Here is a 23,793-nt window from a genome sequence, read left to right on the forward strand (position 1 = left end):
TTGTTATTATGTACATGATTACAAATGTACATTACAACATTTATAATCTGCAAAGTTGCTGAGGATTTTTCACTCTTGTGTCATTCTAATGCTACATATTTTTTATCTATTTATTTTTATATGTCAGTATTTTTTTTGTCCATGAACCAATGAGCCTCTTCAGGAAGGGAAACACTCTATTACTTATAATGTATCCAATGTGATCTACTTTTAACTGCAAACATGGGCCATGGTTGAGCACTAGAATCTGATGTTTCAATTTGCACTAGATTTTATCAGAATTTAGTGTCAATTTTCCAGCCAATGTCAATGGCCTTTCATTAGCTGTGTGCAAAAGATATTCGGCATAGCAATGTTGAATGCACATATATGCTGTTATATTTCTTCATTGTCTATTGCTTCCATATCTTCTTAAGTTTTCATGTTAGTTAGAGCAAATTTTGCACTGAAACTACATTGTCAGTCGGAAAATATACATATAACACTGTTTGCATATATTGATAAACTCCTGCATTTTCCTGGATGGTACATGACATTATACAAAGTCAGAATGCCATGTACTGATGGCCTCTTTTACTGTTACAAAAATAATAGGTAATAATTTGTACTAAAATATTTCTATCAAGCTGAACCTGAAAAAGGAGTGTAACAAATTTAGGAAATACATATATAACCTTAAGCAGAACATTATCATTTTTCTAACCTTGACTAGACATTCAATATGTCATATGTAATTAAAGAAAAATCATGCAAAATTTAAACAGTTCAAAATGCCAAATGAAAATCAGCAATATCATATAATAAAACTGACCTGCTATTTTTTTCTTAATTCAATAACCAAAGTGAAGAGTGTTCAGAGATATCACAGGCTGAATAAAACTAACAAAATGAAGGCAAGATCATAACCTAATTCACACCAACATTTAAGGATGTAAAAAAATATATATATAACACGTAACAACCAATATCACATAAGACTACAAGATGTGTAATTTTCAGTATGAATTAGACTTTGCCAGATTGGCTTATCTTCATTCTGTCTGGTCTTTCGGCTCAAATTTACTTCCGGAGGTACAGCCACTCTAGTGCACAAAATTGTTTTCTGGAATTATAGCACAGAGCTTTTATAAATCAAATGTTATACTTATTATGAACATGGAGCATATATGCCAGTCATGTGTTGAAAATATGACAACTCATAGGCAAACGTGACTATTATTTGGGGCACAGTACACTTGCTGTCACCAGCCAAGTAACCTGTTGCACTTTCACACAGTGTTCAGTGTTTTCCTCAATCTTAAGTCCTCTGATCTGCTAACTATCTCCTTACAAAACCCTGACAGCTGACATATTCTTAGCAGGTCAGAGAGTTAGATTTAGGGAAAGCACCAAACACTTTGGACCACACCTGTACCTATGTTGTTTGTCAAGTTAGGTGGTGTGCACACCCATATTTTTGAGTGTTGGATGACAAACATTCTGCCAGATGGTGGATGGCAGTCCTTGTGTTCTGTCTATACAGAAGTATGTTCTGGATCAGCATAGACCTGGCAATCAGTTAGTATTGCAATAGTCTCCCCTCACATCAACACTCCTCAACAATATTAATAAACTAGAAAAAAAGTGATTCATAATCAATACCAAATTAAGTACTTATTTGTATGATTATATTTGAAATATCAAAAGCAAAACTATGTGCTATATCAAACTTCTACTGTATTAAAATAAAGGAATGGGAATACAAAAGAAGAGCATTAAGACAGAAAAGAATGAAAAATTAAGGAGAATGAGAAGACACTTTAGATAAATAAATTATAATAAAAACCAGCATAGAATTAATATATAGGAATAAAAAGAAGAAATTTGAGGAGTTGAAATGAATACTATTATTCAATCTTAACTTTCCCTAAGAGTGAATGATGGTCAACAAGTCCTTAAAAAGTCCTGCAGATGCTCATGCTTATGAACAAATAACTGAAAATTTTAATTAGACTTTCCTATATTATGATATGGTAAGCTTGACAAGTCAAACTAGAAAAATATATAAATCTAAAGATACAGGAAAATAAAGAAGGTAGAAGTAAATATATTGATGCAATATGAGCAAAGAGCATAAAAACATTAAAATCAATTTCTTGTTAAATTTTCTATCCCAAGCAAGACAGCACTCTTGTTCTCAACTTTACTTTGTGACTGAAAACTTTTGTAAATTGAGTTGATAACAAGGAAGATAAAAAACAGTACTGCAAAATCTGTTTTCATGAAAAGTAGTCATATACGAGTATGGAATTAATGACCTCAATTATATATATATATATATATATATATATATATATATATATATATATATATATATATATATATATATATATATATATATATTAAATAATTAATTTATTCACCTGGATTCATTCATTTACCTGTTTATTTATTTTTTAAATTTAAAGTTTACCTAAGAAATCCACTATGCACAAGACCTGGGCACATTATATAACTTACACTGGCACTTGTGACCTGTAAATTCTTATTGGGAAAAACACCTGCTAAATAATTTTTCAGGTCTTATACACACCATTTGTTTGGAAGATGGCAAGCTGTATGGAGAGAAATCCATAGTAGCCATTACAATAACCTGATACAATAAAGCTTTGAGGTGAGCTGCATATAATTTTCAGGATAATGTATCATTATTCATGAAAACCAGTATAAAATCTTTCAGTCATTAGTTCTGATAACTGCTTAAAAACAGCATACTTACACCACAAATATAAGACATTGAAGAATATTTTGCTCTCTATTTAACAATAAAAATAAAAAAATTGTCATAATGATCACGATTTGTCTTCCTTGATACATTCCTTTGATTTTAATAGATATTATGGCACTAGGAGGGACAATCCAGCCACTGCAGCATCCCGTGGGTCAAATGTTGTCCTCCCTATACTTCTGTATGAGTGTGCGTAATGTTCGGTTGGGTGTGAGAACAAGGTGAGCCAGCTTCTCATTGGTCATTGGACTGGTGCGCTTACCACTAGCCAGCCATGCCTCCATAGCAACTCGCTCATACGTGAAGCCATCTTAGCAAAATAAAATAATCTTGTTAATAGTTATTAAATATATGAATGTGTATTAGTAAAACCTTAAATAACTTTAGTCTAAAATAAATATAAAATTACATATATATAAAGTTTTGATCAACTGTGTTTTGTTCAAAGATAAAATTTTTTATATTTTAAATAAAAGGGATAAATTGTGTCAGACCATAGATGGAATGGAAATGTCTGGAGTGGTAAAAAAAATCCCTCTATGGCTAGCTTTGTGCTAAAAGGGAAAACCCTTGAATGTGTGAGTTTGTAAGTGTGAACTCACAAATACATACAAAAGACTCCTAAGCAAATCTACTACTACTTTATGCTACCTATCAAAATTCTTCACATTGATGTTTTCCATGTCCTCGCTGGTCTAAATCCTTGGAAGGCTTATGGACCTGATGGAGTCCCTCCTATTGTTCTCCAAAACTGTGCCTCCATGCTTACACCTAGCCTAGTCAAACTCTTTCAACTCTGTCTGTCAACATCTACCTTTCCTTCTTGCTGGAAGTTTGCCTACATTCAGCATGTTCCTAAAAAGGATGACCATTCTAGTCCCTGAAACTACCATCCTATTGCTTTAATTTCCTGCCTATCTAAAGTTTTTGAATCTATCCTCAACAGGAAGATTCTTGAACATCTATCACTTCACAACCTCCTATCTGATAGCCAGTATGGGTTCCATCAATGCCACTCTACTGGTGATCTGGCTTTCCTTACTGTTTTTTTATTTTTTTATGTAGGAAGGACACTGGCCAAGGGCAACAAAAATCCAATAAAAAAAATGCCCACTAAAATGCCAGTCCCATAAAAGGGTCAAAGCAATGGTCAAAAATTGATGAATAAGTGTCTTGAAACCTCCCTCTTGAAGGAATTCAAGTCATAGGAAGGTGGAAATACAGAGGCAGGCAGGGAGTTCCAGAGTTTACCAGAGAAAGGGATGAATGATTGAGAATACTGGTTAACTCTTGCATTAGAGTGGTGGACAGAATAGGGGTGAGAGAAAGAAGAAAGTCTTGTGCAGCGAGACCATGGGAGGAGGGGAGGCATGCAGTTAGCAAGATCAGAAGAGCAGTTAGCATGAAAATAGCTGTAGAAGACAGCAAGAGATGCAACATTGCAGCGGTGAGAGAGAGGCTGAAGACAGTCAGTTAGAAGAGAGGAGTTGATGAGACGAAAAGCTTTTGATTACACCCTGTCTAGAAGAGCAGTATGAGTGGACCCCCAGACATGTGATATGGACAGATAAGGCCCTTGTACAGAGTTAGCAGCTGGTGGAGACGTCTCAGAATGCCTAACTTCATAGAAGCTGTTTTAGCTAGAGATGAGATGTGAAGTTTCCAGTTCAGATTATAAGTAAAGGACAGACCAAGGATGTTCAGTGTAGAAGAGGGTGACAGTTGAGTGTCATTGAAGAAAAGGGGATAGTTGTCTGGAAGGTTGTGTCGAGTTGACAGATGGAGGAATTGAGTTTTTGAGGCATTGAACAATACCAAGTTTGCTCTGCCCCAATCAGAAATTTTAGAAAGATCAGAAGTCAAGCATTTTGTGGCTTCCTTGCATGAAATGTTTACCTCCTGAAGGGTTGGACGTCTATGAAAAGATGTGGAAAAGTGCAGGGTGGTATCATCAGCGTAGGAGTGGATAGGACAAGAAGTTTGGTTTAGAAGATCATTAATGAATAATAACAAGAGAGTGGGTGACAGGACAGAACCCTGAGGAACACCACTGTTAATAGATTTAGAAGAAGAATAGTGACCGTCTACCACAGCAGCAATAGAACGGTCAGAAAGGAAACTTGAGATGAAGTTACAGGAAGAAGGATAGAAGCTGTAGGAGGGTAGTTTGGAAATCAAAGCTTTGTGCCAGACTCAATCAAAAGCTTTTGATATGTCCAAAGCAACAGAAAAAGTTTCACCAAAATCTCTAAAAGAGGATGACCAAGACTCAGCAAGGAAAGCCAGAAGATCACCAGTAGAGCAGACTTGACAGAACCCATACTGGCAATCAGATAGAAGGTTGTGAAGTGATAGATGTTTAAGAATCTTCCTGTTGAGGATAGATTTAAAAACTTTAGATAGGCAGGAAATTAAAGCAATAGGACGGTAGTTTGAGGGATTAGAACGGTCACCCTTTTTAGGAACAGGTTGAATGTAGGCAAACTTCCAGCAAGAAGGAAAGGTAGATGTTGACAAACAGAGCTGAAAGAGTTTGACTAGGCAAGGTGCAAGCACGGAGGCACAGTTTCGGAGAACAATAGGAGGGACCCCATCAGGTCCATAAGCCTTCCGAGGGTTTAGGCCAGTGAGGGCATGGAAAACATCATTGCGAAGAATTTTAATAGGTGGCATGAAGTAGTCAGAGGGTGGAGGAGAGTGAGGAACAAGCCCAGAATCATCCAAGGTAGAGTATTTAGCAAAGGTCTGAGCAAAGAGTTCAGCTTTAGAAATAGATGTGATAGCAGTGGTGCCATTTGGTTGAAACAGAGGAGGGAAAGAAGAGGAAGCAAAGTTATTGGAGATAGTTTTGGCTAGATGCCAGAAGGTCACAAGGGGAGTTAGATCTTGAAAGGTTTTGATACTTTCTGTTAATGAAGGAGTTTTTGGCTAGTTGGAGAACAGACTTGGCATGGTTCCGGGCAGAAATATAAAGTGCATGAGATTCTGGTGATGGAAGGCTTAAGTACCTTTTGTGGGCCACCTCTCTATCATGTATAGCATGAGAACAAGCTGTGTTAAACCAAGGTTTAGAAGGTTTAGGACAAGAAAATGAGTGAGGAATGTATGCCTCCATGCCAAACACTATCACCTCTGTTATGCGCTCTGCACACAAAGACGGGTCTCTGACCCAGAAGCAGTAGTCATTCCAAGGAAAATCAGCAAAATACCTCCCCAGAGGCAAAATGCCAGAGGCACCTTCACTTAGGGGGATCCTGAGGAGGGATTGGAGCAATAGGACAAGATACAGATATGAAATTGTGATCAGAGGAGCCCAACGAAGAAGAAAGGGTGACAGCATAAGCAGAGGGATTAGAGGTCAGGAAAAGGTCAAGAATGTTGGGTGTATCTCCAAGACGGTCAGGAATATGAGTAGGGTGTTGCACCAATTGCTCTAGGTCGTGGAGGATAGCAAAGTTGTAGGCTAGTTCACCAGGATGGTCAGTGAAGGGAGAGGAAAGCCAAAGCTGGTGGTGAACATTGAAGTCTCCAAGAATGGAGATCTCTGCAAAAGGGAAGAGGGTCAGAATGTGCTCACTTTGGAAGTTAAGTAGTCAAAGAATTTCTTATAGTCAGAGGAGTTAGGTGAGAGGTATACAGCACAGATAAATTTAGTTTGAGAGTGACTCTGTAGTCGTAGCCAGATGGTGGAAATCTCGGAAGATTCAAGAGCGTGGGCACGAGAGCAAGTTAAGTCACTGTGCACATAAACACAGCATCCGGCTTTGGATCGAAAATGAGGACAGAGAAAGTAGGAGGGAACAGAAAAGGGGCAACTGTCAGTTACCTCAGACACCTGAGTTTCAATGAGGAAAAGAAGATGAGGTTTAGAAGAGGAGAGGTGGTGTTCTACAGATTGAAAATTAGATCTTAGACTGCGAATGATGCAGAAGTTAATGAAGAAAAAGTTGAGGGGGGGTGTCAAGACACTTAGGGCCGTTGACAGAAAGGCAGTCCGACCTGGGGACATTTATGGTCCCCTCCCCAGATGGGGACTCCGAGGCTGGTGTAGGTCATCCTCTTTTAGAGATTTTGGTGAAACTTTTGCTGTTGCCTTGGATATATCAAAAGCTTTTGATAGAGTTTGGCACAAAGCTTTGATTTCCAAACTACCCTTCTATGGCTTCTATTCTTCTCTCTATGACTTTACCTCAAGTCTCCTTTCTGACCGTTCTATTACTGCTGTGGTAGACAGTCACTGTTCTTCTCCTAAATCTATTAAACAGTGGTGTTCCTCAGGGTTCTTTCCTGTCACCCACTCTCTTCTAATTATTCATCAATGACCTTCTAAACCAAACTTCTTGTCCTATCTACTCCTACGTTGATGATACCACCCTGCACTTTTCCATGTCTTCTTACAGTCATCCAACTCTTCAGGAAATAAACATTTCACGCAGGGAAGCCACAGAACGCTTGACTTCTGATCTTTCTAAAATTTCTGATTGGGGCAGAGCAAACTTGGTATTGTTCAAAGCCTCAAAAACTCAATTCTTCCATCTATCAACTCAACACAACCTTCCAGACAACTATCCCCTCTTCCTCAATGACACTCAACTATCCCCATCTTCTACACTGAACATCCTCAGTCTGTCCTTTACTTATAATGTGAACTGGAAACTTCACATCTCATCTCTAGCTAAAATAGCTTTTGTGAAGTTAAGCATTCTGATACGTCTCTGCCAGTTTTTCTCAACCCCCCAGCTACTAACTCTGTACAGGGGGCCTTATCGGTCCATGTATGGAGTATGCTTCACATGTCTGGGGGGGTTCCACTCATACAGCTCTTCTAGACAGGGTGGAACCAAAAGCTTTTTGTCTCATCAACTCTTCCCCTCTAACTGACTGTCTTCAGCCTCTCTCTCATCGCCACAATGTTGCATTTACATGCCTCCCCTCCTCCCACGTCCCACTGTACAAAGACTTTCTTCTCTCCCTCACCCCTATTCTGTCCACTTCTCTAATACAAGAGATAACCAGTATTCTCAATCATTCATTCCTTTCTCTGGTAAACTCTAGAACTCCCTGCCTGCTTCTGTATTTCCATCTTCCTATGACATGAATTCCTTCAAGACACTTATCTTTCAATTTTTTTACTACTGCTTTGGACCCTTTTCTGGGACTGACATCTCAGTGGATTTTTTTTTCTTATTGGATATTTGTTGCCCTTGGCCAGTGTCCCTCTTACGAAAAAAAAAAATCATATTATCTTTCCCACCTCTCATCCAATATTTCATGCATTAAAATTCTTGAGTATTATGCAGTCTACCTTTAATACCACTACATTTTTTTGTGCACTGACATGTTAGAAAGATTATACAGAACAGAATTAAAACCCACAAGCTTTCTGCAGATTACATATGGCCATGCACTTCATTAGTGTAGAGCTGCAACCTTCACATGAAATTATGATCTCTAAGGTCCTATGTGTACAAAATAAGGATCTAAGGTCCTTAGATTCAATGCCCTCACTAAAACTTCTGAGCATAGCTTATGTTTCACACTCACTCTTTGCAGTCAGCAGTAAATCTGCATACAACACACCAAACAGGTGTTTTATCCTTAACTTGGGGAACAAAACCTCAAGAACTGCTTTTGTAAATTTCACACTGCAATTTCACAATGTAATTCACAATGCAATTTAATATCAATAAATGAAAAGTACTTAGCGTAGGTAGAGGAAACCCACACAGTAGGTACACATTAAACAACCAAACTATGGTAGATACAGAGTACGAGAAAGATTTAGGAGTTATAGTTAGCTCGGAACTCTGTCTAGGAAAACAATGCATAGAGGTCAGGAACAGGGTAAATAGGGTACTAGGATTCATTTCTAGGAGTGTTAAAAGTAAAAGGCCGGAAGTAATATTAAAGTTATACTTGGCGCTGGTCACACCTCATCTAGACAATGCTGTGCAGTTCTGGTCCCCACATTACAGGAAAGATATAGGTCTATTAGAATCAGTACAGAGGAGAATGACTAAAAGGATACAGCGGATGAGGAGTATTCCTTACGAGGCGAGACTGAAGTTGTTAAATTTACATTCTTTAGAGAGACATAGGTTAAGAGGGGACCTGATAGAAGTCTTTAAGTGGTATAAGGGTTATAACAAGGGGGATGTAAGCAAAATTCTTAGGATCAGCAACCAGGGTAGAACAAGAAATAACGGGTTCAGGCTTGAAAAATTTAGGTTTAGGAAGAAGATGGGAAAAAATTGGTTCACAAATAGAGTGGTAGATGAGTGGAACGGACTCAGTAATCACGCTGTTAGTGCTAGGATGTTAGAGAGCTTTAAGAGAAGATTAGACAGGTTTATGGATGGGGATAATAGATGGAAATAGGTAGGTATATTTCATACAGGGACTGCCACAAGTAAGCTTCTTGCAGCTTCCCTTATTTCTTATGTTCTTATGTTCACTGCTGCTTGCTTCTTGCATTCTGCTTTTACTCTTTGTAAATTTCATAATTCTTTGATCATGCTTTCCCCTCTTAAAAATCATTATCTCACTTTTCATTCATATTTATTTTCAACTTCCACTTTTCAAAAATTTTAAAATTCCTTTACAAATATTAATAATTCTTTTCATTCCTAACAATCAATATGAACAACATTCATTGTATTCAGTCTCTATGTGTTACTAAGACACTGTAACAAAACTTCTATTAGGAAAAAAATATATATACTGAAATAAAACTTGTGAAAACTGAAAATAAAGCTTGATATGGGATACTGTGTACATCCAGTCTATTATTATTTACCTAGATTTGCTTGACTCGATCACATATGCAATTTTTGCGTCTGAAACATGAGCTAAACAATCTTATAAAAAGTACCTACTTATAAAATAATCTACCATGCACAGGTCAAAGATTTATTGCCTTTAAACCCAGACTGCTTGACTTACCTGCACAAAGAACTGGATCACATATCAGCTCTTGTGTGATAGGGCACAGGAACTCAGAGGGAGGTTCATTAGAAGCTTCTTTTTTTGTTTGGCTCTCTTGACACCTATGAATTAGACGCAGAATTTTGTTTCGATGTCCAAGAGCATCTGTACAAAAAGGAATGTAACTGTATTATTCTAGCCTTTATTAATTCTTGTTCACAAAGTCAAGATTTAAACTATAAGAGAAAGAAAACAGATCACTACAGTAGATCTTCTCCATATATGCGTAAAATAGTATCTAAAAAAAAGATAATGAAGGACTATAATAAAAGAAGAAACTATAGAAAAAAAAGAAAGAAAGAAGCATACTGTAGGAGTTCAATTTAATACAATGTCAATCCAGGAACACTTTTCAAGCAGGTAGTACTTTACATTTTCCTGCAATGTGTTTCACACATTATAGAGCATAAGAAATAGGATTAAAAGTAAATGAATATGAAAACAATGAAACTGTCAAGATTCAGAGGTAAATCACATACTTACCTACGAAACTGTCAAGATTCAGAGGTAAATTACATACTTACCTACACCAAGTTTATTCTCAAGAACATCATCTGTAACGGAGAGCAATTCACGTCCATCAATCACATGAGATCGAAAATTGTGAGAGTATTCTGCTAGTCCTTGTTCAACCAACCACTCACACACATCCTCACAATTCCAGTCAATAACCTGAAAAATTGAACTTATGTAACACATAGCAGCTTTTCCTACAACATTCAAGATAAATTCAATGTATAGTACTTTAATACACAAAAAATAATTATTTACAATTTAATGTTTCTGTCAAAGATGATACATAGATACTTTCCTTTGCATTTCACTTACAATGTTGTCTTATTTATGTGCAATATTTAATGCAAAATGTTTTTCAATACAAAAAATGGCCAAATGTCCACCAACAGTTAATTTCTTTCATAATTCTTTCACGACTGAAGGAGGTACACTACATATTTAGTTGGCAGCAAATCAGTGGTGTAACTTTACTTTCCCAACATTTCTTGTAACACATTTAAAAAGTAGAAAACCATTACAACTATTTTCAATTAATATAATTTAAGGATTGTTTAGCTTTACCACTTCATATAAATGTTCCAATGCAGCAACTTCTATTAAGGAGAAATCTTACCCTTGTATTTTCTCGAAGTCTGTGTGAGGGAAACCTGACATGCAGCTTTCTCACTGTATCAGTTGTTGAAGTGGAGCTTTGACCACCAGTGGTGGCTCCATCTACCCGCCACACATTAACCACTCGGTCCCCACTCCCAGCAGCAACCAGTACCCCATCATCACTGAAGGCACATGAGGTGACATATCGCTTGTGACCCTCCAAAACACCCAGAGGGATTTGTTTTATCTGAAAATTTAAAGAAAAATCCAAAAATCTTTGATGAAGTTGTTTAAATAGCTGTTAAGTGTAATCTACTTTATTTATAGCCTGTACTAAAAGAGTCTCTATCTATTCAAGCTCATGCACCTTAACCAGTTCTAGTCATCTGTCTTGTCTCTATTATCTGTTTCTTTGTCAGCCAACATGTGGAATTAAAGCTGGTGTTCTTTTCTTATTATTTTGTTATAATTTCTAACACATATACTATATAATTCTATGTTATTTTACATAAACCAATCTTTGAGTTGAAAATGTATCAATCTGAGGAATTCTGGAACTTATTTGGATTTTCTCAATAACTTAATACTTTCAATCTTCATAAAATTTAGTGTTTGTTATCCAATATTTTATTTTTAGTCATCTTTCAAAGTTTAGTACCATGTATTCAACAGTAACTGCAGCTGCATATATATATACTACCAGAAATTAGAACAAGAGTATATTTTGCTTAAAAATACAAACGTATAAACTTACAGGATCCCAAAGCCTGACAGTCTTATCTCCTGAAGCAGATGCCAGAAATGATCCATTAGCACTGAATCGTACTGACATGATTGGTGCACAGTGGCCCTGCAGACTGTGGTGAAGAGTGATGGAGGGTGTGCTGTCCCCACCCAATACTTGGCTTCCTATCTCCACAACCCATAAATGCAGTTCTGTGTCTTGTCCTCCTGATGCCAACAGGTACTGTTTTCCTAGGGTACCAGTGTCTGGAATTATATGAGGAAGAAAAAAAAGGTGTGTTCACAAAAGTTCAAATTTACAATAGAAATAGGATCATCACATAACTGAATCTTCATCATCTGAACCTAAGGGGAATTTCATGTATAATTTAAACAGCCACAGGGATATCATGTACTTACTTCCTCACAATTCCATATATGCCAAAACTTTCACTCATTTCAAGCACTTACTTTCTTTTCCAATAGATGGACTAAAGTGAATTGAGGAGACACCTAAATCATGAGCTTCTGCCTTGACTGCAAGAGGCACAGAATGGCCATAGCGAGCATCCCACACTCGCAGTTCGCCTCCGCTGCTTCCAGTAGCTAGATAACAACTATCTGGGGTGAAGCTTAAACTTGTTACAGTTGACTCGTCTCCACACATACGTCTGCGTGGAATAAAGGAAACACCAATAAATCTTCTTTACTTCAAGATAGAAATGCAGACATATGCATATTATACCATGTTGCTATCAAAGGAAGACATTCATACATATAAGCACTCCCTTCAAGAAATGGAGGGCTGGGACAGTGTCTGGGAGAGCTGGGGAGCAACACCTCAGAATAGCTGTGATAGGATCTACTGCTTGTCTCTACAGATCAGCACAAAAGGACATTCAAAGAAGTGAGAAGTCATTAAAGAAATGTCAACAATGTTAATCAACAATCAAAAGAAGGCAGAAAATACCCTAGTCCAGTGACACCAAAGCAATAATGATCAGGTAGAAGACACTAGATTTGAGGATGAGATTTGAAATGATCAGATGATAACACAAAAAGGAGGGACCCTGTCTATAAAAATTAAAATGAAAGAGAACACATAGAATGTAAATTGGTGGCCCACAGATAGATGCCATTTCCAAATCAATTAATACAAGTTGTTGTCCAAGAAATAGAAAGCAAGGAACTATGTAAGGTACCAGACAAAGTGCATGCATGAATATATGTGGGGATGGTAAGCACTGTGTTGGGAAATAATGTCTTATGAAAGTATGTAGAAGAGATACATTAACGCTTTCACTACGATATAAACCTATTCATAGCCCTAGAAGTGATGTATGCAATCTTTATAAACATCTACAAGAATGAAGGGGATTAAGCAGAATAGATTTTTCAATTTCTGGCCAATGTAATGTTTGGAAGTGGCTGTAGAACAAGAAAAGATGTCTCAGAGCAGTTAATAATGAAAGAAAGAGGTGCCAAATAGCAGTGAAAGAGTTAAGATGAAAGAAATGAAGCCTTGACTGAGATAAAAGAACTCACAACAAATACAACAAAAATACTACAAGTGGAATTAACAAAATAACAAAGCATTGCAAATGCTATATATAATAAATACTTCATCTTGGTAAAGCATGAATGATCCAAGAGCATCAGCTTGCAACAAAGACATCATTCATGGGCCTCTAACTTTGATTTCTTCATATAATACTAGTTTCACTAATCAGGAATTCACCAACTATGATCACTTTCAGGAGCTAATCAGAATGGTCAGAAAAGCAATATCGTATGTGGAAAACATCAGCTTAAAGATTTTGTAAAGAAAGTTCTCAATTACATATCTATTGGTCTGAAATAATGACAGTAATTAATATGAATAAAAAAAAATACAGTGTTAATAAGCATATACAGTGACAAAGTTGGCAAATATATCCCAAGTTTAATGATTCTGGAAGAAACAAAAAGGCAAAACATGGAATAAAATGATGTGATACAACATTAAATCATAAGAGAATACAAGCTAAAAAATAATTATGGAGAAATGAAAAGAAGAGGAAATAATAATAAGGAATAATGTAATAAATGTGAAAATAATAAGTATGCTTAATACTTTATCACAACTTAAACCTGCCCAGAAATTGTTACCATTAGTTATATTCTGAATGTATTCCCCATTGTGGAAAGTGGAAGAGTTCCAGTAATGCATGAACTCTTCCACAAAAAAATGAAATACTCCAGTCAGTGGAAATACAAGTAAAGCAGTGCTGGTGCCATACGAATCCTGACACAACTTGCAAAGAATTATGGTAATTCATGTTATGCCTTTCACTAAAAATGCAATCCAAAAGTTTCCTGCATGAAGATCTCAAAATTTTATGGTATTAAAAAATTCCCTTTTTTCTCTTCTGGTTCCCATCCCCTTCCTGTGCAAATGCCACCAACAATTTTATTTTTTATTTTTTTTCTTTCTTATGCATGTGATGTGATACAGCCATACTGTAGTTGGCTGCATGAAGGAACTTTGGTCTATAATGTTATCTGAGTCATAAGTGCAGCGAACCATGACAATGTACCAATTCCCAGAGTCTAGACAATTGTGCAAATATCAACCAATTCACCAAAGTTGTGGTTCATTATCAGTGATGAAATACACATGCAGTTGTGCAATGCTTTACTCATGACCTACAAGAAAGCATCTACATTTTGCATAGGTGAGTAACAAAATAACAACCATGAGCATAATTAAGCTCTTATTGGTCCATATTTGGAAATGATGGAAAGAAGAAAAACTCACCTCAATAAACAGTTTTCAGGGCTATGTTCATTCCTGAAAAATTTTTGCAATAATTTGTAATACAAAATCAATCAAACAAAAGAAACACAAATTTTTTGTCTGATTTTTTTATCATAAATTCTTGTTAACCTCCAGCTTTTTGTACATAGTTTCATAATTCATAAAAAAAATTAAAAATCTGGGTCTTTTCCATCTTATCATGCAAACATAACCAACTTCACAATCTAGTCAAATGCTTTAGGAACATTTTGAGTCAGAGACTCCAGAAGATTATTCATCCAGGACAGTATCTTTCGGACAATAATCTTGACCCTGTTTCTAATGTCTTTTCATGACTGAATCCTGTTGTGCTTTAATCTGGCATCCAAGGATATTCACAGTATACAGTAATATTAAAATAAATTTTTAAACCAGTGATTTTGAAGCCAAAGACTATATTTCAGCACTTTTAATGAACCATGGTGGTGCACTACTGATAATCTATCGTAATTGCATCATAACTAAAAGTACTGAACTTTTCCTAAAAAAAAAAAAAAAAAAAAAAAACATGTGACACATTAAATCATTAAGAGTGTAACATTTCTCACAAAACATTCTGCTGTATATGAGTAAATCAGGACCATAGGGGCTCAAGTGTCACCATATAAAAAAAGTTGGCAACTCTTCCTCTGTCTAGCTTTTCCAGCTTCCATATGGTTGAAAGTCCTGTAGTAGCAAGTGAAGTCACGACTTATTAACTTCAGATCCAGGTGTTGTGTGTGGTGGTTGAGCCAAGTGCCGCGTTCATTCAGGACCAGGTGGGCTCAGGTCCAGTGAGAGGGAGCCAGCCAGTGGGAGCATGCGATGCCCAGCGCATAACCATCTCTCACCCAATCAGCGTTTTTCTTCATAAGAAACGTGTCACCCTGGGCCAATCATCACGCTGCTTACTACCCTTCCTCACACTTCCACCCCCAGTCCTGCCCAAACCTCATTCATACCCAATCTTTTCCTCTGACTAACCAGTACCACCTTTTAATTCTTTGCCATACCATCATTACTAACTCATTATTTTAATGACTTCCTCTAACATAGCATTCATTCATCCTTCAATTTGTTGCTATCTTTTAAGTAACTAACGTATTGTAGTACCAATACTAGTATTTTCTCCTAATTTTTTTTTCAATACTATGAGTATATGATAAGTTTCCTTCATGTAGCTTACTATATTATTATTATTATTATTATTATTATTATTATTATTATTATTATTATTATTATTATTATTATATTACATTCTTTTGTTGTTGTGATACCAGGAAGGTGTTAAAAACTTAATTATTTACTTCAGATAAAACACTTTATTAAGGTTTAAATCCCAGATCATGCAAAAAACATACACAAACTTAAAGGGGTGTTACATTTTATGTGCTAGTGTGCATATGTACCCTGTGATTTTTCTATTTTGGGTAAAAAAAAATTCTGAAGAGCAGGGCTTTTGTCTAAAATTTAGTTGAAACTGATGTCTTTCTTATATGTGGTGTTATTGTTGATAAACTTTGGATGCAGTTTTCTCAAAAAAAAAAAAAAAAAAAAAAAAAAAAAAAAAAAAAAAAAAAGCATTTGAACCCCTAAGGTCCTGATGCCCTCATATATAGGATCTATCTACTCTTTGAAGACTTCCTCCAACTGTGAATATCACCAAAGCGCTCCAACTCTCCCTATTCTAATACTCCTTATTGGTTCATGCCCCTCCCCCAAATTAACACTTCTTTCACTCAGGTACATATAAGTATTTAGAAAAATAAGTGATAGAGACAAGATAAGTAAATGAGGTCCTACATTAGATCTATCAATAAAAAGAAACACACCTGAGAAGTGAAAGCGTAGAAACATCCCAGATCCCTGCCATGTCATCATCCCCACCAGTCGCCAGCAAGGCAGAGTTGGGAGAGAAGGCACAGACCCTAACAGCAGCCTCACTAGCAGGTAGCAGGGAGCACAATCGCTCACCACTCTAATCAGACAAGCAGAAGAGCTTCATTTAGGACATTGTATACAATGATGTACCAAACATAAGCTCTAAAGACAAACATATTAAACAACTATAGCTTATAATGTTGGTATTATGCAACATGCTCAAGAGCATAAAACTAACATACAAGACTGATTTAATTTACCTACATAAAATAACACAAAACATTATGCCTGTCTATATCTCTTTAGCTGACTCAAAACTGGTAAGAACTTTAGGGTTTCTTTTATGTGCAAACCATGTTTAAGGTTCAAAGAGTGTCAGAGGCTATTTCAAATTTAGAAATTCCAATTACAGTATGTCAGAAGTTACCTGCAAAATACTATAATTCACAAAGCAGTGAAAGAGAAAACAGGACCCATCCACAATCTTCAAACTTCAAGTTTGCCTCAATAAACTACACTCAAAACTAGACAGAATTTTATGGGTTTGTGTGTTAATCCACTTTGAGATTCAAAGAGTATCAGGCTATTTCAAGTTCAGGAATTCCAGTTTTATCAAAATTTATCAGCAAAATATCATAATTCATGAGACAGAGCAAGAGAAACAGTGACCCCCCTGTCTGAAACTAGTAATTGTTAAGGCAAAAGGTTTATGATTTTTACAGCATATATCCATATTTTTTCCAGTGTGGAAATAACATCACTGTTTTCAAAAGCCGAGTTTTATAACTACATGGGCAAGCATTGGTCGATAGCAGTTCATGAAGCTAAAGATCATTCACTTTGCAATAATTTTTTTTTTTTTTTTTTTTTTGAGCCCCAATCATATGTGCAAATGAGAGGTCAGTGACATAGATTAATGAACATCTATGTCATGTCATAGATCACAGATTATCCTCATATTATAGCTTTCACTCATTTTTATATCACTATTATAAAGCTCTTTGCAAGTCCCAATGATATATGCAAATACAACATGTTATATAAATCAATGGCCTAGGTCAGGTCAGAGTTCATAAATAAGTGTTACATTGTAGTTTTCCAAACTATCTCATCAATAACAATTCTCTTTGTTACATTCAGTGCTACTGGCCCATACATAGAGTAAGGCCACAAAGCACTTGAGGGCAAGATATTGGACATAATGTTCCAGCAACAAATGCATCAAGTACAAAATAACCTCTACATACTCTGACATTGCAATTGGATCTTTCCTGGCAATTCAGACAAGAAAGAGATACTGTTCTCATTACTGACTTATCACTGAAATATGGTTGTCTCCTTGCACATGTGAAAAAAAAGTCTGTCTTGAACATACAAGATATATAAAAAGTTTACTGGCTTGTGTCACACTTGAAAATATAATAAAAGAGGTTCATTAGCTAGAAATGAGTCTTGTGATATTAAGAATTGGTAGAAATATAATTACGAATATGTGAATTAAGAGAAAATTCATTCTGCATTTTACATCAGCATACCAATACCTGAATGACTGCAAAATAAAACTTCACAACATCCTTCCTTACCTTTACATCCCAGATAATAGTGGACCCATCAATAGAAGCAGATGCCAACTTTGAGCCAAATGGAGAAAAGTTGACAGAATTAACACCATATGTGTGTCCCAGGAGAGGAGAATAGCTCACTTCAACAAACTTGTCTCCAATCTGCCACTTGTACACCCGCACACTTTTGTCTCTATGGAACAAAGTAATGATATGTGACACCAATTTCAAGTGGAGGACAAATATATGTATTTTAAATATATAAAAATAGCAGAATGATGGGAATTTCATTACTGAACATAAGGCAGTTGTAAAATACTCACAATGAGCCTGTTGCAAGGAGTGATCGGCCAGAAAAATCAACACTTGTGACATCATTAGTGTGACCTTTTATGACACAAACTGGCATGGGTCTTGTTCCCCCAGCCTCCTCTCCATTTCTTCCTCGGTTTTTGTTTCTGGCGCTGCATCTGGTGAAGATTAACATCATTACATGTCCCAATATTCAACATAGTACATATGTCAGATGCACCTCCAGTTTACTAGTAACTGATGGCCTGGCAAAACCGTGATTCCGAGAAAATTATAAGAAAGATTACCAAACTAGTTTCCTGAACAACCACAGATGTCATTCTTTAAGTAACTGATAATTAATATATCAACATATACATAAATATATAGCTAGCTATCTCTGCATTAGTTTTCTTATGCATAATTATAGCATTAAGATAAAAATACATGAAATGACACACAACATTTTTTATACATTCGTACTTATGTTCAAAGAAACTTGTACTTTTCCATCTCCAAATATTTCTTAAGAATGACAACTGTTCTGCTGGGGCTTGAGTATCTTAGTCTTACAAGGTTGTGATCATATGTGAGATAAGTTTACATGGACTTCTTGATCTAAACTCCTCCCCTTCACCTAGAACCTGATGGAAGAAGCACCAGTCCATCTGAAAACATTGCTTAGACCATAATAACTATCTTAAACTCTATAGCAGAACAGATAACTAATTATGAAAGACAAATATATGTATTCCATGACCCCAAATGAATACTATTTACCTCTCTCTGATTAATTCCAGGTCTCGGAAGTGGTCCTTATCATCAGCACCTTCCATACGATACCAATTCCTGAGGAAGACAAAGGTTAACATGAACTGCTGATATTTGCATCTGAGCAGATTATCATGGTTGATTTTAGTGGGCATGACAGTATTTTCCATTATGATTAAATTGGTTTGTGATGTTGAACAGAGCAGCAATCTGCTTCTTTATGCCTTTCACAATAAGAAAAAAATGCTTATTTATCTTTATTATATTTATTTGACAACAAGAATGCACCCATAAACCTGCCAAATTGAAGCAATGTTTATTACTTCTGAAATGAAGCTAAAAATAATTACCTGGCAAGAAAGTTAAAGAAAAGCATAGCAGATCCAAGCATACAATACAGCATAGCTAAATCAATGTTCTACATAATAAAAAATAAAACAAAATATGTAAGTAAATAAATAAATGAACAAATAAATAATGCATGTGGGAAAAGGAATTTCCAGAGTAAGCAGTTCAGGGTGTAATATTACACATATAACAAGGTTTCTCTTGAATTGCCTGATCACAGCTTATTCTCCTAAATACTCCAATAACATCGTACATTTTTTGCCTGAAAATCACCATGAGAATTTTTTCTTTTTAATAATGGTAACTCTATACATCAGTTAAAAGTATAGTCTCCTATTGCATTTGCATATTATAAAATTTCAGATAATATTTTTTTCTTTTCAATGGTTGTTAGTTGATAAGTTAGCTGTGAGCCTGGAATAGATAATCCTAAACACATGCCTGCTAGAAAAAATAAATGTCACAATGAAAGAGATTCTTGGCATATTCAACTCAGTGTCTTTCCTGGAAGTGAACACATGTTTAATGCAGAGCAAATTATCTCTTCAAGATTTATAATAGCAGATATTTAGCATCCTTTGGGAGTATGCTATGTCTGAATTACTGATGCAATTTCTAATCTAGTTACAAAAATTAATGAGGGTTAAACCCAAAGACACACAGGTTTTCTAATCTGGTGCATCATATAAGGAGACCAAATACCTGATACTCTTTAAAGACAAAATTTTATTCCTGAATACCAGATAAACACAAAACTACAATATTATCTGATGGTAATAGAAGTACCCTGCTGAAATAAAGTTAACCTTTCCTTCATAGTGCACATCAAAAGCAATTGAATGTAAAATCAATCCTATCTTCAAGGTGTTTCCAGACACAGTTTCTAAAATGCATTGCAGCAGTGAAGTGATGCTTATAAAAAACAATCAACACCACTTCCCTTCTGCTGCCCTGAGGTCAGGGAAGAGTGGCAATACATCAAGAACTATTACACCCACCATCACTTGTCTGGAATCCTTAAGCTATGAAAGCTATGAAGTGTTTCATCCATCAAGGTCACCAAATGTTGAAAATGGCACACCACAGTTGGCCACATAAATAACACAAAGGAGTCCCTAAAAGAAATATGCAGTAAACAGTTAATAAACATACACTGCACATAAATGTAATTTACACCTTACAAAGATAATGTACAGTGATACTTTTCTAAAAATCTCAAATGAGGCAATAATTGAGGAACTCAACCCAACTAAAGGGAATGGAACAACTAAACTACACATCTTGTATGAAACATGTGACAAAATACAAGCAAAAAAACTATTTTGTGTAAAAAATTATAAATAACTGGAAAAGAATACCTGAAACTGTAATCAATAACACCTAAATTTGAGTATTCAAGATAAGATAATCAAATAATCAGATGAAACTTGCACAACACAGCAGCATCAGTGGTAAACATAATTTGGACATTTTCATTTCTTCACTAACAGCCTTTTATGGCCAATAGATACAGGTGGCATTTCATTCACCTAAATGCTGAAGGAAAAGATAAATCTTGACCTTGCAACAATAGATACATTTGTATAATGCCCCCTCCCCTCCTTGGGGACTTCATGGAAGCAGAGAAATTATTCTGAAACTAGAATAAATTTGCCACAAGAAACTGTCATCAGGAATCAGAAGCCCCAACTGTGAGGACAGAGTACAATGCCTTATACATCAGACAATAATGACTGTCAGATTCCAAGATAATTTCCTGCATTCACCATACTGATAATCCCAACAGCAGCTGACTGATGACTGTGCAATCCAGTCCACCCACTGAATGTGTAATCCAGCTCTTCTGCTGACCACACCAAAGATATTTGCTTGGTTAGATTAACTGTGGTAGGAATCAAGGTGAATGCACCCCCATGCTAGGTAGTTAGTTAGGTTAATAAACACATAAGGATCAAGATGGGTACTGAATTCTCACATTAAGACATTAATTCTATTTTAAATTTCAGTGTAGGAAGAGATAGTTATGTAATGTGTGATGCACATATACACAGTTGATGCATGACATCATTATGATTATGACTAGTGAGTATAACAGCAAAATTGCCTTAGGATATATTTTACCACAATGGACTAAATGCTCACTGTGGTAAAAAAAAAAAATTTTCTGTACAGCTTTGGCAAAACAAGTTTACAGAGATTAATTAACCGTAGACTGGTCAACCTGTGAATCTGTATCAACTTTCATTGATGTGTGCCAATTGGAATCGCAGTAGGAAAAAAATAAAAATAAAACAAGAAAACATACTTCATTCATTCCAAATGGTACTGTGGCAGAAAAATAAGGCTTCTAGATTCCAATTCCATTATTGTAATTAAATAAAACTAACCCTGACTTGGAGATAAGTGAAAATAAATACTGAAAGACAAAAACACTATTGAGATCTTCTGTTCCTCAAACCAAAATCTGTGAAATTCAGCAAAAAATAAATAAATAAATAAATAAATAAATAAATAAATAAATAAATAAATAAATAAAACTACACTAAACTAGAAGATACACTTGATGCCTGCCAATCCTGGGCTGCACAGAAATCAGGGTGCCTGAAATAAATAGATATGGATGATTTTGTACATGCATCTTCAGGTAACATGCAGCCTGAATAGCCCTTTTATTTTATTTTACAAAATTTTGTTTCTCTACCTGTAAAAGATTGTACCAAGATGAGTGTGCACTAAAACAGCTTTGTTCTCATAATTCCTCTTCAGGGATGAGTCTCAAACATTTCTGGATTACGACTACTATCTATAATAAAGGAAGAGGAAAATAATATATAGTAGTATATTTAGCATAATATGGGTCATATTTACTATGTATATCATCATATTTGACTGAAACACTCATAAACTGTGCATCAAGTCATCTTGCAAAACTTTTTTTTTTTTTTCACATCCTGAAACCTGGATTATCGAGCTGTGCCAACTGGATACACAGAAACTCACCATACCCATAAATAAAGGTACATCCCCTCCACAAGTAAGTAACAGACTGAGGAGTAAACAATAAAAGGTGAAAATTATCCTTTTCGGTGGATACAATGAGCACGAAACTAAAAACTATGCAGTACATGATTTTATATGGCACAGGTCAACCAATCCAGGGTTAATGAAAACCTCAGAAAGAATTAGTCTAGAAATTTACAAGATATGGTTTCCCAAAATACAATCATAAAATTGTTTGAAAAGAACAGTTACACAGTGCTGTCATACAAGAGGTTTTGCCTAGTGGTAAGGATAAATAAATCAAATATTTTCTGATAATTCAACAGAACGTATTAAAAAGGTTAGCATGTGAATTTTATATCTGAATAAGAGAGAAGAATTTTAACAATCTGAAACTGACCGACACTGCACCAATAGTTGTTTTGGTGAAAATTCAGTGTGGAGTTTAATCTATCAGTAAACCAATGACGTAGCTCCTCAAGATTACAAAAGTTTTACCCACGTGTATTTAATGAGCCTGATGTGTCAATTTATGCTGCCTTCCTTGGCTCAAGTGAGACGAATCACAGCCAGGCCTCTGTCACCTGAGACTTGTGACAGGGCAGATAACAATAGATAACCCTGTCACGACTGTAAATATAAGGTCATCACACCGCTGATTAAAGCCACTAAGTGAATGATGTCTGTGGATATCCGTGGGGGAAGGTAAATGTGTTTGGTGTGGGCGTGTGACGGTGGGAATGGGCTGACGGCCTTACTTATATTTGATGAAGTCCGTCATGGGGAGGAGCGAGGAGGTGCCGCACTCACTGCCGCTCGCTGAGGAATGTTGTTGTGGTGCGCGGCGAGGCGTCAGGTGGTGCCACGGTGCCACCATCCACTATGAACAATTGGTGCCACACACTCCCATTACTACATAGAAAGCCTGCCATACCATGATGATGCAAGAAATAAACGAATGTTATTAATTCAAAGCACATCAAAGTCTGTACAGGAATTCTCATAGAAAAAATAAATAAATAATAATAGTGAGTCATACTAATGAATCTTTAACATAATAATGGTGATGCGTTTTTTAAGCCTACACAAATATATACTGTGTTTTTACAAATTTGTTTACATAATCGAGTAATGTAGGTATACACAACCGCCAAAAAAAAAAAAAAATACAAACATGCACATGTCCAAAGCTGAAATAACAATAATAATAGTAATAATAATAGTAATAATAATGATAATAATAATAATAATAATAATAATAATAATAATAATAATAATAATAATAATAATAATAATAATAATAGATTATAATAATAAATAATAATAATAATAATAATAATAATTATTATAATAATGATAATAATAATAATAATAATAATAATAATAATAATAATTATTATAATAATAATGATAATAATAGTAATAATAATAATAATAATAATAATAATAATAATAATAATAATAATAATAATGATGATAATAATAATAACCGTAAATATAATAATAATAATGATAATAATAATAATAATAATAATAATAAT

General features: G+C 35.4%; 1 protein-coding gene across 6 annotated transcripts; it reads right to left on the reverse strand.

The window, feature by feature from the left end:
* Positions 1–1,798: 1,798 nt before the first annotated feature.
* Positions 1,799–23,167, reverse strand: LOC135090758 (WD repeat, SAM and U-box domain-containing protein 1-like). 6 transcript variants are annotated; one of them, XM_063987835.1, is made up of 14 exons: positions 23,011–23,135; positions 21,954–22,055; positions 20,251–20,367; positions 18,914–18,982; positions 18,166–18,312; positions 17,864–18,035; positions 16,232–16,377; positions 14,382–14,414; positions 12,056–12,255; positions 11,616–11,851; positions 10,881–11,108; positions 10,276–10,423; positions 9,710–9,856; positions 1,799–3,077 (listed from the first exon to the last, which is right to left on the reverse strand). In XM_063987835.1, the coding sequence occupies exons 4-14, from the start codon at positions 18,967–18,969 to the stop codon at positions 2,923–2,925; spliced, it is 1,668 nt and encodes a 555-aa protein (XP_063843905.1). In that variant the 5' UTR covers positions 18,970–18,982; positions 20,251–20,367; positions 21,954–22,055; positions 23,011–23,135; the 3' UTR covers positions 1,799–2,922. The 6 variants fall into 6 exon arrangements, with proteins under 6 accessions (XP_063843905.1, XP_063843912.1, XP_063843916.1 ...); XM_063987842.1 differs by lacking the exon at positions 21,954–22,055 and having other exon boundaries at positions 23,011–23,138; XM_063987846.1 differs by lacking the exon at positions 20,251–20,367.
* Positions 23,168–23,793: the final 626 nt, after the last annotated feature.

This window comes from Scylla paramamosain, chromosome 3 (genome assembly GCF_035594125.1).
Source record: "Scylla paramamosain isolate STU-SP2022 chromosome 3, ASM3559412v1, whole genome shotgun sequence".
Taxonomy (NCBI): Eukaryota; Metazoa; Arthropoda; class Malacostraca; order Decapoda; family Portunidae; genus Scylla; species Scylla paramamosain.

Excerpts from the sequence above, each read along its gene's own strand:
- LOC135090758 (XM_063987818.1), bottom strand. The coding sequence starts at position 23,129 with ATGGTGGCACCGTGGCACCACCTGACGCCTCGCCGCGCACCACAACAA. Across the intron at positions 18,036-18,165 it reads CTCCTTGCAACAGGCTCATT|AGACAAAAGTGTGCGGGTGT; the intron begins GTGAGTATTTTA and ends TTTGTTCCATAG. Across the intron at positions 10,424-10,880 it reads GACTTCGAGAAAATACAAGG|GTTATTGACTGGAATTGTGA; the intron begins GTAAGATTTCTC and ends TCAATTTTTCAG.